Source organism: Canis lupus, chromosome 37 (genome assembly GCF_003254725.2).
Source record: "Canis lupus dingo isolate Sandy chromosome 37, ASM325472v2, whole genome shotgun sequence".
In the NCBI taxonomy this organism is placed as follows: Eukaryota; Metazoa; Chordata; class Mammalia; order Carnivora; family Canidae; genus Canis; species Canis lupus.
Window position 1 is genome coordinate 29,294,344 of NC_064279.1, and position 15,292 is coordinate 29,309,635.

General features: G+C 44.6%; 1 protein-coding gene across 2 annotated transcripts in view; it reads left to right on the top strand.

Moving 5' to 3' along the window:
* The window catches only part of ACSL3 (acyl-CoA synthetase long chain family member 3), a 65,620-nt gene that overhangs the window by 27,519 nt on the left and 22,809 nt on the right, over positions 1-15,292 (top strand). For both annotated transcript variants that reach the window (XM_049106457.1, XM_049106458.1), the window contains one exon: positions 10,046-10,463. In XM_049106457.1, coding sequence (XP_048962414.1) covers positions 10,086-10,463 — 378 coding nt within the window. In that variant the 5' untranslated portion in view covers positions 10,046-10,085. The remainder of the gene's footprint in view (positions 1-10,045; positions 10,464-15,292) is intronic.

Genomic DNA, 15,292 nt, shown 5'->3' on the forward strand with positions numbered 1-15,292 from the left:
CCAGGGTCCCGCCTCCAGAGAAGCTTTGTCCTGAGAGCCAATTCTGGTTGCATTTCTCATTACAACTCATTAGGGCCCTGTCTGGGAAGGACATTTTTTTTTTTTTAATTTTTATTTATTTATGATAGGCACATAGTGAGAGAGAGAGGCAGAGACACAGGCAGAGGGAGAAGCAGGCTCCATGCACCAGGAGCCCGACGTGGGATTCGATCCCGGGTCTCCAGGATCGCGCCCTGGGCCAAAGGCAGGTGCTAAACCGCTGCGCCACCCAGGGATCCCTAGGACATCTTTCTTTTTGCCTTTCTTGACCCAGTTTCAAGTAATTTAGATAATGTTTCAAGGAGTTTTTGATTTCTGTAGAATGTGACTTTTGGGAAGGAGTGTCTCCAAAGTAGTGAAGGACTTTTTTCCCCCCTTTTTGTTTTTTTTAACGATAAAGTATTAACCCTGGAGTTTAGGGAGTGTGGAGAAATTAAAAATCTTGGGTGGCAGTGACGAAAACATGAAGGTTAACATCCCACCTCATCTGTTAGCTGTAAGTGTCTTTGAGCACCATCTGTTTGAAATGGTTTTTTTTTTTTTTTTTTGTAACACAGAGATGATATAAAGCTCCCTACGCAGTGCTTGTATTATTGGTACTCCAAATTGCTCCCCATTTACTGCAAGCTTGGTAAAAACTTCCAGGCACATCTCACCTAGCAAATACTGATTCCTTGATGCCCATCCTTCTGCAGTCCACTTATTTGTACTTCCTCAGAGATAAGATGCTAAACTGTATTTTTCCCAGATATGAATAGTGTTGATGTGTGTTTGGGTGTTGTAGCTGTAAGGAACACATAGGAAATAAGAATCTGAGGGTAGGGGCACCTGGGTGGCTCAGCGGTTGAGCATCTGTCTTCGGCTCAGGCCGTGACCCCAGGGTCCCGGGATCGAGTCCCACATAGGGCTCCCTGCATGGAGCCTGCTTCTCCCTCTGCCTGTGTCTCTGCCTCTCTCTGTGTATCTCTCATGAATAAATAAATAAAATCTTTAAAAAAAAAAAAAGATTCCAGGAGTATCGTCTTTTCTCCCAGCAGATTTGCAGAAGAGTTTCCAAGTGATGGGCTCTGCCCTGCTCTGAAAGGAGAGGTTTACAGGTGGCAATTTGGATGGGGTGGGAGTGGGAGGGGCAGCAGGACCTGCTTTTGTAGCCAGGTAATGGGATAACGGAGTGTGTCTGCTGGCCTCCCTCCTGTGAGCGTTGCAGAGGTCTCCAGGCCTGAGCTAAACTGGATTTCCATCGTTGAGTCCTCCAGCTCGGGGAAGTGAGTGGATGGAGATACTGCTGTGTTGTATCTCTCCTGAGCCTGTGAGGTTCTTGGAGTTGTTTAGACGGCTGCAACTAGATCTAAGCAGATAAAACCATTTATTAATATGAACGGGATGCCTGTGGCCACCTGCTGGTCTCCCGCTCCCCTACAATACAGGCATTTATAGTTGGTTTTTTTTTTTAATAGTTTTTTTTTTTCCTGTTACTAAAATATACATGTCTATGGAAGCTTTTTATATGATTTGTATTGTACCTTTTTTTTTTTTTACGTGGGAGTTAGTTAATATTTACTATAGTTAATATAGTTAAATATTTAAATGAAGCTATAATGGATCAAAGTACATTAATTTTCCACCATGAAGAATATAGTAATTTCCATCTTTACTATACTCTCAGAACTGCTAATTAAAACAAGTTTAAACATTAAAAGAAAATGACCCATCACTATTTACACAATGACGGATGAGCAAATATAATCTCTATGATAATACTCCTTTGTTTTTTCCTTATTTTCATTTTTAAAAAAGATTTTTATTATTTGAGAGAGAAAATGAGCAGTGGGGAGGGGCGGGGGGGGGGATAGAGAGAGAAAAGCAGACTCCTGTGGAGCGGGGAGCCCAACCAGGGGCTCGATCCCTAGACCTGGACCCAGAGATCTGACCTGAGCCGAAGGCAGACACTTAACCAACTGAGTCTCCAGGAACCCAATAATACTCCTTTAGTAACCATCAAAAACATAAAATTTTATCTTAACATCAGAATTTCATGTATCCCTTAAGTGTACTAATTGAGGGTGATTTGTAGGTGGGCCTTAATCTGAATTACTTTACACAAAGTTAATTTCTTAACCTGAACTCCTGCCCTCAGTTTTCTGACGATTACACAAAATCCTGTCTGCCCTTCCTCCTCCTCCTCATACCCAGGTCTCCTGTGTTCTTCCTCTTAAGTAGTAGAGGCCATTCAGGGAAAGATTTTCCTTAAACTTGGTCATTATGGTTTAAAACACCTTATTAAAATGATGCAAGATGTAAATAACGTCTTTTGACGTAACACAATGGACCATTTACATAGAATTTCAAAAACACATTTCAAGTGTTTGAATCTTGCTAGTTAAAATCACATAATTTCACATTTGAGATTATATTTGCTCATCAGTCATTGTGTAAATAGGTCATTTTCTTTTAATGTTTAAACTTGTTTTAATTAGCAGTTCTGAGAGTATAGTAAAGATGGAAATTACTATATTCTTCATGGTGGAAAATTAATGTACTTCGACCCATTATAGCTTCATTTAAATATTTAGAAATAATTGCTTAAAAACCTTGTCTTGTCCATATTGTTGTCAGACAGAAAATCACGCAGGCCTGTCTCTCTCTCTCTCTCTTTTTTTTTTTTTTTTTGAAAAAGAATTAGCAAGGTACATGGGAGTCTCCCCAGGTAATTGCATGTACGTATAACTAGTTTTTAATGGTTGCCTTATTGTCCATAATGTGGATGTGTATATTCTTCAGCTGTTCTTTGATTGATTTAGATGGTTTTGTTTTTAGTTGTTAAAAGAATATTTTCCAAGGACAGTTTACTGAGGTAGTAGGTTTATTCAGCGCTTCATTAATCAGGCAGTGTCCAATCTAGTGGATAGAAAGGAACCCCGAAGAGCTCTCAAAGGCGAGGTTTTTATAGATCAGAGTGAGGAGGGATGAGGGAGTTAGACTGGGCATTTGCTTATTGGTAAAAGCAGGGCTCCTTTCCTTAGATGGAGCAAAGGGCTGACTTGGAGTCCGTGCAGGTAACTTCTGCTCAGCGGGCAAGCGCCGATTGGTTGCCCTGGATCTTCCTTTTCTCTGTGAACTATGGAAATTTCAGTTTTGGTTTGCCCACTGGAGGCTTGGTATGAGTGACTGCACCTTGGACATAATCTGGTTACTTTTAACAGTTTTTTTGCCTCTGAAACAGTACTGGCATGTCCTCCAAGCTTGGCCTTTAGATTGTACTGCTTACTCTCCTTTCCTGGTGCAGTCATCTGTCTACTATTCCTGACATATTTGAACATCAGGCTTCCTGTGACTCTGCTTCTGTCCTGTCAAGATTCTTACTGGCTTCAGTATCTTTCCGATACTGTGGTCTTTGCATTTCTCACCTCCTGTCCTTAGATGATCCCATACCCCAGTCTGCCTTTGCCACCCCTCTCCCCAAGGTTACAACCTGGGCCTCTCTGTGAACAGTGACGGCCTGCCTTCTGCGGGAAGAGCTCCAAGCATCCTACTCAGACCACCGCCTCCTGCGGTTCATTTTACTCCCTTTGTACCTCAGCTCCAACAGTTCTATCACCAGACCCAGGATCTGATGTCCTGGCCTGTCTTTTTCACAAACCCTTCCCCTCCGTATGGGCCTAAATCTCCCTGATGAGTCATGGAAATAGTCTCCGTTCCCTCGTCTTCCTCCCCTCCCCTGTGTTTTGTTCAGGGACTTGTCAGGTAAAACCCTCTCCTTGGTTAATCTGCTCCCTGCCTAGTTCACCTTTGCGCTCCACCGGTTGGTTGAACTTGGCTGGGAACCAGCTTGATGGGTCTCCTGCTACATCCAGGACTCAGAGTTCAGGTGGCCTGGGAGCTGTCGCCTACTCCAGTTATCTTCCTGTACTCTTAGGTGCTGATACTTCTACTTTTAAAGATTTTGAGAGCGAGTGAGCACAGGCACAAGCAGGGAGGGGAGAGGCACAGGGAGAGGCAGACCTCCCTGAGCTGGAGCCTCCGCTGTGGGGCTCAGTCCCAGGACCCAGGATCATGAGCTGAAGCTTCCCCGACTGAGCCCCCCAGGAGCCCCGGGACAGGCATCTTCTCAGCCCTCTCCACCCCACTGCCCCCCAGTATTGTTTGTTCCCTTTAACTTCCGCATGTGTGTCTAGCTGTTCCTACCTCATGATGTTTAGTTGTTGGTCCGTGGTCTGTTTTTTTTTATTTTATTTTTTTATTTTTATTTATTTTTCGTGGTCTGTTTTATGTTTTGTTCATGACTCTGACTCTAATCTGGAAGAGTGAGTGGTATGCATCCTGTCTGTGTTCAGTACGTGTTTGAGAAATAAACAAATGATTGAGTCTTTAATTCATATGCACTTAACACGCGCTCGCTTTTCTGTAGAATAGAGCTCCGGGTGTGGGACTGCCAAGGGTTTGTGTGTGTCTTAAGTACTGCAAGGTTGCTTAGTGGACTCTGGATATTACAGTCTTGAAGTCGTTAGCACTGGAACTATTGGATGAAAATTAGTAAGGCTTCATTTTAATCTTAATTCTAAATTAAAGGAGAACATACTATTTGGATTAATGATTTGTGTTTTCTCATTTGTTTTCCTCTGTGTTGCTTGATTTTTTTTATTTTTGGATTTATAAGAGCTCTTTGTATATTTTGTCACTTATTTTTTTCCCTGAATCTTGTTTTCCTTTTGATTTTCAAACTGTTTCACCAGACAAATGTTAACTCTTTAAAATTTATGTTAGAAGAATAAATCTGTAAGAATTGGTAAGAAAATTTTGAAAAACGTGCATAAGTGGAAGTCTTACTAGATAGTTGAAATAGTTCTCAGTGTACATAAAATTTATATGGTTGTTGTTTAAAAAGGGGACTACATGTCAGAAGACTATTCTGTTTCAATACTCTCTAAGGTAATTCTGATATGATTGGTCCATGGGTCACAGTTGAGAAGCACTGCTATAAATCCGCTGTGTTTGGAGGTAGGGCAAAGCAGTAGACGGATCCAAGGAACAGACTATATAGAAACAGATCCAGTTGTGAACGAGGACTTACTATTGAAGATGACATTTTAGTAACTGAGAAAAGGGTGTTTATTTAAAATTTTTTAAAAAAATTTATTTATGATAGACACAGAGCGAGAGAGAGAGAGAGAGAGGCAGAGACACAGGCAGAGGGAGAAGCAGGCTCCATGCACCGGGAGCCCGATGTGGGATTCGATCCCGGGTCTCCAGGATCGCGCCCTGGGCCAAAAGCAGGCGCTAAACCACTGCGCCACCCAGGGGTCCCAAGGGTGTTTATTTAATAAGCACTTCAGGTAGTTCATCCAAAAGAAGTAGTTAGTTTTCTCCCTTAAACAATATATGAAAATAAACTCCCTATTGATTAAAGATCTACATGTAAAAATCATGCAAATACTAGAAAAAATTTAGGAGACCATTGGTTTAACCCTGGTATGGACGAGGCCTTCTTAAGATGGACTCGAAACCTTGAAGTCGTGAGGGAAACGATGAACAGATTTAATTGTTCAGGTTTTCTTTCTGAAAAGTGATAGTCACTGTAAGATGAGGCCACGTAAGTCACTGTAAGATGAGGCCACGTACTAGAGCACCGTGACTGCTTTCCTAATTCTGTAGATTTTCCACAGCGCCTTCAGTAAATAGGATGCAGTTGGCCAGCGGTTTGTACTTGACCCTGTTTTAGAAAAGGATAGATTCTTTTGGAAGACTTTGAGAGAAATGAAACATCTTAATTGCATGTTGCTGGCACATGGAGGCTGCATTCGATGCCACGGAGCCTCCTTGGCTCTCTCGAACCTGCGGCCCTCTACGGATCTCCAGGTCTTCTGCTTTTATTGGTCTTGCCAGTGGGAGTTTCCTGCTCAGTCTAGGCTTTGGTTCTCTCCAAAGTTTTCTGTCCTTGAACTTGATCTTGGAGATTTCCTACATTCTCATCCTTCATCTGATTATGGCTCCAAAATGTGGGCTTCTAGCTCTGATCCCTCATAACCTTCACAGTTTATATATTTGGATGACTCACGAACATTGTAAACTCCTCATTTTCGAGCCTTGTGTTCGTCTCCTTCCCACCAGCTGTCCGACTGCTGACCAGCTGCTGCTTCCATGTCTGTCTCAGTCGAAGGCACCCACACCATTTTGCCTTCTTTTCACTGTAGCTCCTCTCATTTGTGGCTTTATTCTCTAGGAGTGGCTTTATTCTCTAGGAGCCGGGTTAGAAAGATTGCAGTCGCTGGGGAGGGCTCTAGAACAGCTGCTGCTGCCACCCTCTGGGCGGTCGGGAGCTGGGAATCCTAGCTGCTGGCTTCCCTCGCACCCCCTAGCCACCTTACTCCAAGGACTGAAGGGTTATCTCAACTTTCTCGTACCTGGTTGCCTCACCTCTGGTTTCTGCTGCCCTGAGCTGGTAGTTGTTTTCTAAAACACCGGAGCGCAGTGTGCACTCAAATGCAAATGAAGTTTCTGCTAGCAGTTTGACTGTAATGCTCTACCCTCCTCTCCTCACCTCCCCTGGTGACTCATTGGTCCCCAATGAACACCTGCTGCTTTGGGTGCTTGTTCAAAGTACATGATGTCATCCATGGAAAATTTCGTTCCCCCCCCCCACACCCCCTTTAGGTGGTACTACTCTGTCTCAATTACTATTACTCTGTACTAAGTCTTGGAATGGAGATGTAAGGGCCCTCCAACTTTGTTCTTTTTCAAGATTGTTTGGCTCTTCTGGCTACTTGGAATCTCCATGTACATTTTAGGATCAGCTTATAAAATTATGTATAAAAGCCAGTAGCCTTGGTGAGGATTGTGCTGAATCTGTACATCAGTTTGGAGAATGTTGTCATTCTAACAGTATTAAGTCTTACAGTCCATAAACAAAGATGTTTTCTATTTATTTAGGTCTTGAAATCTTTTAATAATGTTTTATGGTTTTCATAGTACAAACTTTACACCTCTTATATCTTATCCTAAGTATTATTTCTGATAGTGTTGTAAATACATTCATTTTAACTTAATTTTCTGATTATTGCTAGTATATAGAAATACAGTTGGTTTTTTTTTTTTTTTTTTTTTTAGTATTTGTCTTCCATCCTGCAACTTTTGCTGAACTGTTAGCTCTGTTTTTTACTAGATTCTTTGGGATTTTCTATACGGTCACCATCTTATACAATCATCTTCTGCAGATAAATTTTTTTTATTACAACGTTTTAAAATCAAAACACAGATACATGAAATTAAATTTCAGGGAGAGCACCTCATGAGGTAACATCATTTCTCCTGGGTTAATCTATTCTTTGCAGCTCTGATGTCTTGGAAGTAGTAGGATCATTTGTTTTCATGGTGCTGATTTCCTCTATAGAAACCTATGGTGCCTCATACCCTTAAGGGCACAAATCTAGGTTTCTCAGACTCTTTTTTCCAAATTACTGCACACTATATCACCAAAGAACACGCTGTGGAAATGTGAACAGCGCCTGGGGATTAGTTGGGAGTCTTGGCTTCTCACTAGCTGTGGATGGGCAAATTACAAGATAATCCTTAGCTGGTAGAATTGCAGAGTTGGATTAAAAACGTTTTTTTAAAAAAATTATTTTAAGTAACCTCTGTACCCAGCATGGGGCTTGAACCTACAACTCTGAGAATAAGAGTCTACTCAGTCTACTGACTGAGCCAGCCAGGCACCCCTGGACATTTAATTTTTTTTAAATGTCAATCTTATTTTCTATATTTTTAAAAAAGATTTTGAGAGAGAGAGAGAGAGAGAGAGCGCGTGCTGGAGCATGAACAGGAGGGAGGGGCGGGGAAATGGAGGGGCAGAGGGAGAAGCAAATATGTTGAGACCTGGGGCTTGAGACAGGGGGCTCGGTCCCAGGACCCAGGGATCACAACCTGAGCCAAAGGTGGGCTCTCAACCCCTGAGCCCCCCGAGCGTCCCCATAGTATTTCTGAATGCCGATTTCCCCTCTTCCCATTTCCGTGGCTGCTTGTTGTATTGCTGGCTTGTCTGTTTGTTTAGTGACTTTCTAATTTGTTTAGTGACTTTCAGTTTCAATGCATCCTCCCCCCCATCCTTTGATGTCACTCCTCAGTGGGCACAGCCTTGGGAATGACTTCCATTGAAGTGTCCTCTTTAGGGGATGACAGCAGGGTTTGAGTAAGACTCTTTTTGTTTTGTTTTGTTTTGTTTTAAATATATTTTTTATTGGATTTTGATTTGCCAGCATATAGCATAACACCCAGTGCTCATCCCGTCAAGTGCTCTTGCCGCTCGCTGATGCTGCTGTGTTGAACAGCGCCCTGGGCCCTCAAGTGCCCCTCAGTGTCGTTCCCTTACATCAGGTGGCCTTTGTAGAGGTTGTTTGAGGCCAGTCTCTGAGCTCTCCAGGCTCTTCTTATGTTCTTTTCCCCTGATTCTGTTGAACTTCTATGTGGTCTGCTCCTGTTGTTGTTCTCGTGGAACCACCAGCCTCATTGTGATTGCTCATCACCAGTGTCTCCCTGGTTCTCCGCAGAGCCACTGGGCTTGGGCTTCCGTGTTCTGTATTCCAACTAGAGTCGGGCCGCTTAGGGACTGGGACTGCTCAGGGGCCCTCTGTTCTCACAGCCTGCTTTGGCCTGTGGGCCCGGGGCAGGAACGGCAGCTCACCCTCTGTTGTGGGACTGTGGGCGCGGCCTGTGACTGTCGCCACTGCTCATCTTTGTTCTGAGCTCCTCTCTCTGCATTGGCCTTATGAGCAGGCCAAGGCAGGGGCAGACCGGAGCCTCGTATTGTTGGCTTGCTGTAGCCACAGGACAGCTTCCTCACATTTATTTCTTGGCCACGTGTGCCTGGAATCGAATTTCTCTACTGTGGGGTTGGGGTAGAAGATGAGAATAGAAATAGAAATAGAAATCATAACCCTGGGTTTGGAGCTGGAAAGAATAAGGAGTAACTTGCTTCAGTTTTGTTTCTTCCAAAATGATACTAAACCCACCTGCCCCACAGATACTGTTTCCAGCCCGGAGTGCTCTGTTTCCCCGGGAGGGGCACCTGGCTCATTCCCTCTTCCTCGTAGGCCCTGCCCAGGTGTCTCCAGTGGGGAGCCCTGGTGGATGGCCTGTAAGCCCTGCCCGTTGGCTTTGGGTTCGTGTCCTGGGTTTATCCTCCCTCTGGATGCCTTGACCCCCGGCGTGCACCTGCACATGTGCTGGCTTGCTCTCCCGGGGCTGTGTGGGTTCCACGAGAGGAGGCCCTGAGACCCGTCCCCTGGCGTGCACCTGCACATGTGCCGGCCTGCTCTCCCCGGGCCATGTGGTCCCCACGAGAGGAGGCCCTGAAACTGTTCACTCTTAAGAGTTCCTGTGCTTAGACCAGCATCTGGCGTGCAGTAGGTTGTCAGTAAATCTGATGAATGCAAAGTAGAAATGGGCAGTTTCCTGCCTTCTCACTTCACAGTTTAACTTGCCTAAGGTGAAAAATCTCACGAGGGGAAGTGAATTCTGTGTCGTTTGCCAACTCTGGTTCCTCACTGATGCCCAGAGTGAGATTGGAGCTCACTGGAAAGAATGCAGTGCTTCTGGAATGGAGGCCTCCGGGGCTGTGAGGGAGGGGGGCGGTGTCTGTGCAGAGCCCTTGCCATCCCTCAGGGCTGAACAGGAAATGGGTGCATTTTTGTCCTCCGTTCTGTTGTAGGCCCTTGGCTGGCTCCCTCTCACCACCGGGAAGGGTTTGTGGATGCTTGGGTTTAGGTTGGAAAAGCCACCTGTTTACAGAATGAGGTGGAAACTTCTCCGTGGTAATTTTTGTTGTGGATAGTTTTAAGAGACTCACTCGTACTGTATGTATCAGGAGTGGACTGGACATTGCTCGAGGCCATTACTAGTGGCTGCTCCTTGGGGGGAAAAATCTCTTTATTTGCCTATATAATATGAAGATATTTTTATCTACGGTTATTTTAAAATGATTTTGAACTAATATCTTTCTTTTTCTTCCTCCTAGATTCTTACGGAAATCTGTTAATTCCACTTTTTGAGCACTTATGAATAACCACGTATCTTCAAAACCATCTACCATGAAGCTAAAGCAGACCATCAACCCCATTCTTTTGTATTTCATACATTTTCTAATATCACTCTATACTGTTTTAACATACATTCCGTATTATTTTTTGTTTGAGACAAGACAAGAAAAATCAAACAAAATTAAAGCAAAGCCTGTAAATTCAAAACCTGAGTCTGCATACAGATCTATTAACAGTTTGGATGGTTTGGCTTCAGTATTATACCCTGGATGTGATACACTAGATAAAGTTTTCATGTATGCAAAAAACAAGTTTAAGGACAAAAAGCTCTTGGGAACACGTGAAATCTTAAGCGAGGACGATGAAGTACAACCAAATGGAAAGATTTTTAAGAAGGTAAGGTGGCCCTTCACTGCCTTTATTTCCGCTGGGGAAAATGCTCGCTGACAACAGCAGCAGGGGCAGGCCCAGCCCGCTTCTGTTGGATGCTGCTGGTGCGGCAGGAGGGGTGGCTGCGCAGGCGGGACGCGCTCCTCTGCGCGTACCTGTACGTTTCCTCTGCGCACGGATGTGCCTGGATTTGTCAGACAGTCGGGAATGCCCACCACGCCTGAATGTCTTCTGTGGCGTGGCTATAATGTCCTGAGCACTTTGGGGTCAGAAACCATGTTCCTTGCTTGTTCCACAGGCCATGTGCGTGCTTGAGATGGTTCTGGATTTTGGCATGGGAGGCCTGCCATTTCTGATTTTAACGTAGGCTCCAGTAGGTGCTTAATGTTTTCATACCTTGGTGTAGTGGCAGATGCTTGAGTGTTCTTTTCACAGATACAGACATCTTCACCTGCCATTGGTGATTTGAGACAGGAGTCAAGACATCCTTAGAGGCAATGTGACATAGTGGTTGAGAACCTGGATTCCAGATCCAGACTATGGGTTTGGAGCTCAGTTTTGCTGCCTACTGGCTATGTCATTGGAAAAGTCATGTAACACATTTGCCTCAGTTTCTTTATCTGTAATACGAAGACAATGGTAATTGCTGATATTTTATTAGCACTTGTAACGAGCCAGGCTGTTGTAAGTGCTTTACATGTACCAGCTTATTTAAGACTTAAAATAGCCCTAGGGGTTAGTGTTACCGTGTTGATCATCTGTAACCACCTTCGATGGACTGACAGTTTGGTCCGATTATAGGTTTATTACGCGTGTGGGTAGAGTTGTTTTTCCTCCTGTTTCCTTTTTTCCAGCTACATCCTGACTCTAGCTGCCTTTTTTCTGTTGATTATGAAGGAACTCTAGGGCCTAGAGGAAAACTCAAATAATCACACCATAAATGAAATCCCCAGAGCTGCTCCTGTGACTGCAGGGTGGGGGGTGGGGTGGGGTGGGGTGTTATTTATTTACCTTAATGACCCATTAATTTTGGCACCAACCCACACAAATTCCAGAGTCCTTTTCTTCTAAACATAAAGGAGATGGCCAGCAGGTTAACGCCAGTCAGTCCTAGAGATGAAAAACATTGTCTGGAGGTGTCCATCCCTTTATTTATCTTGCTTGGCCTGCCGTGTTGACAGTGCCCCTTGCAGTCTCCTAGTTGGCTTGGGGAAGCGATAGAGTCACTTGCCTTTTAAGGCATATTCTCAGTTTCTGCTGCTGACTTAGTTTTGCCTCACTTAAGTGAATTTTTTCCTAAGTTAACTTCAGGTCTACCAGGAGAGTTAATAGCATGTTTCTTGAAGTTGAAGTCCTTGTTAAGCATGTTTGCTTACTCTTCTCTAACCTATAGATTAAAACTTGCAAATACATTTTATCATAAGGGTGTCTGATTTTTGGTCATATTTAGTTGCTGCTTTTGAGGGTGTACCATCCTTGATTTGTCTTTGAGAGATCTGGTGGTTATCAAAGGTATGGAAAACACTAGGCTTTTTTAGATGCTAAAGTTTTCCATTCCTCTGCCTACCCTTAAAAACATTCATTTTTATTATTTGATCTAATGCTATTTGAGTTCAAAGATTGGGTTCCCTGGTTTTTAACCTCAGCATGTCTTACAGAAGTCCTGTGTTAGCAGAAGGTTGAATTTTTCTCCAGAATGGCATATTCCAGACATTAATGGGACTGGTGCTATTTTTTCAGTCTTCATTCAGTACTTAGAGCAGCAGACTCGCTTCCAAGTATGTACAAAGGAGATCGATATGGTAAATATGAAATTCCTTCCTGATTCAGGTTATCAGTGTGATTAGGACACATTCAACCCTAGAGCTATCACAGTTGTTCCTTAAATGTGGCCAGATAGCACAGTGGACACAGGGAAAGTGTTTTTCTCAGCTGTGTGTTCGTGTTTTCGGCTTTTCCTCCCTGTCGGGTGGGGAGGGGAGCGCTTTGTCGGCATCGTTTATCAACAGGGGAGCATTTGAACTCAAAGAAGAAAGTTAGAAGGTGAAAAAAACTGTAATCCATGGCCTTTTCTACATCACTATCAGGCCTGCCTATCGTTGACAATTGCCTTCAAATTGGCGTTTGTGACATCAGACTTTTGGGGAGTCCAAAAGTCTACTACCCCTGATAGTAGAAAATGTTAGGTCTTTCCTATTTGAAATTCAGCTCACTGGGAAAGTCAGGTTGGTTTTTAGGTTTCGCGGGTAGTAAATGAAGCAGATGTTTTTTGTGAGCCTTTCTCAAGAAGAGCGTGGCCTGCCCGTGATTAGCTAAGACCTGAGTTTCTGTCGGTCGGTGTTGCTGCGGTCGCCGCGCTGAACACCCTGGGTGGCGGGCGCCTCCGCCGGGAGCCGGGAGCAGGCTGGGCTGCTCGCGCCCTTGGGTGCCTTGTTCACAGCCGGCGGCTGCCAGAGGCAGCGTGTGCTTCGGCAGCACAGGCAGGACCGCGGCTGCGGGCAGGCGTCGGACGGAGTGGACTTCCGTGGGTGAGGATGCTCTGGGATTGGGAAAGCCAGCCGGTGCTGCGGCAGTGTCTAGAAGCTTCCTTCCTTCCTGTTTTTGGGGGGGGGGGAGCCGAGCTTTGGAGATTAACCCCAGAAGCTGTCTGATACGGTTGAAACAGATCCCAGACCTTTATTTCAGTTCAGTGAGTGCCGAAGCTTTGTTTCCATCTTCTCCTGAGTCTTTTTTGAGCTCCCAAGGAAGATAAGCAGAGGCAAAGGCCGGGGTGGTGGTTGTGCCGCAGGTGTGCCCACAAGAGCGTGGCAGTCAGCCTCACGGACACTTTTCTGGGTGGCGGGGCGGGGAGGCAGGGCTGGTGTGTTCCCCAGGCTTGGCAGGCTTGTTCATAGTTACCTCCGGCCTTAGAAACTACAGCAGCATGTGTGTCAGCAGCGCCTGAAGCCACCAGCCTTCCCAGCCTCCAGTGCACCGTCCTGAGGTCTTTGGAAATGAAAAACGGTGAAGGGTCAGTGTCCAGAGCATCTTAAAAATACTACCTGTACCTGAAATAGAACATGTTTGCAAAGAATGAAAATAAGTTTACAGTGAAACAAAGGAGCACAAGGCCGGCTCTAACATTTAGTAATCTAACTACCAGAACCACTTCAGATTCTTTTTCTTATGTATTCTACACACATCAGAGAGAAGAAAATAGACGGGATTATGTAATCACGGTGCTTAGAAAGAGAAGATTTCACGATGACCTTCCTCCTAAATGGTTGCGAAATGATAATAGAAATACTCGTTTCTGTTCATAGGAATTGACTTAGCTTTCCTTTCTGCTTCCTTGGTGCCTACTTTTTGTTATTTCTTGCTCCAGAGTCTCCTCTCTCTCTCTCTCTCTCTCTCTTTTAATCTACTTGCATATGTGTGATATTTATTTTCTGAATGGTTAAGACATTTACATCGTAATTTACGTGAAAACCAGTGGTCAGTCTTTTGGCCAGGACTTGTGTCTTGTTGATTATAGACCCTCCATGGCCCAAACTGGTTGCCTGTCTGCTTGTTCTTCTGGTCAGCCCCTGTTTGTGAAAGGCACCACTGTGTACCAAATGGTTTTTTTTTTTTAACCAGGAGTCTGATTTTTTTCCCTCCCTTTTTAACTGGCCTTCACTGCCACCCACAGACAGCAGTTGAAACGATCCTTTACAAGTGTCAGGCCACCGTCTTCACCTGCCGGTACCATTGTCCGGTCTCCTTCCTGCGGCGCAGTTGGAGCGCTGTGATTTAGTACGCAGGTTCCGGAGTGAGTCTGCCTGCATTCGTATTCTAGTCCTGTCACTTAGGCCTTGTGACTTTTGAGTAAGTTAGGCTCACTCTCTCAATGCCTCAGTATCCTCATTTGTAAGAGAGATGCTAAGAGTAGCCGTGTCTTGAGTTACGTGAGTCCCGTAAGCTCATGCAGCATGGTTACCGCAGAGGGAACACTGGCGAAGGTTAGCCGCCCTCGTCCTCCACGGGATCGCTACCAGCCCCCCAGACCTGCTGAATATTTTCACCCTCTGGACTCCCTCACAGTACATTGTAATAGTCTTCATCCCCAGAGAGAAAGCTTCTGTGAAGCTGGGTGTACTTTGTTGCAGGCAGGGAAGTGTGTAATTTGAGGTATTTCTATTCTGAATGGCTACAAAGAAAAGTCCTGTACTTGCACTGGTTAAACCCCCAGCTCCCTGAAACCTGATCTTTATTCCATTGTCTCATTCTTCAGGGTCCTGAACGGTTAAGTATTTGTTTGCTTTTATTTTACAGAATATTCTATATGTGATCTGTTTTATTTTTATAGTTGATCTTGTGAGATGAGGCTCTCATAATTAGCATCATCAGAACCACCTAACTTCATCTGTTTCTGAACAAAGTAAATTATTAAGTTCCCGTGTCCCGGGCAGTCGTGTCTGAGTGATAACAGTGATATGGACCCATGTATATGTCACACCCGTCCTAGCATGAAAATACAGCCAATGAAATGTGAGATATGAAAGTGACCGTAGGGCCAATCTTCACTCTCCCCCTACGTTAACAAATGAGGACGCTGCTTAAAGGTCCAGGGTCATCCTTTACAAAGCCACTCGAGTCATTCTTTGCCTGACTCAGAGTTGGGAAAACCAAATGCATCTCTTGGTTATGGCCAAGTGGAGGCCTTAGCAACAAAGGAGCCAGCTTTGCAAAAATCTGGGTAATGAACCTTTTGTGCAGTGGGCAAAAACCAGAATGAGCCCGGGGGGAGGCATGTGGGACCCAAAGTTGAAGAAGGCATTCAACCCCGAGAGTGATGTATGAGTCCATGTTATCCC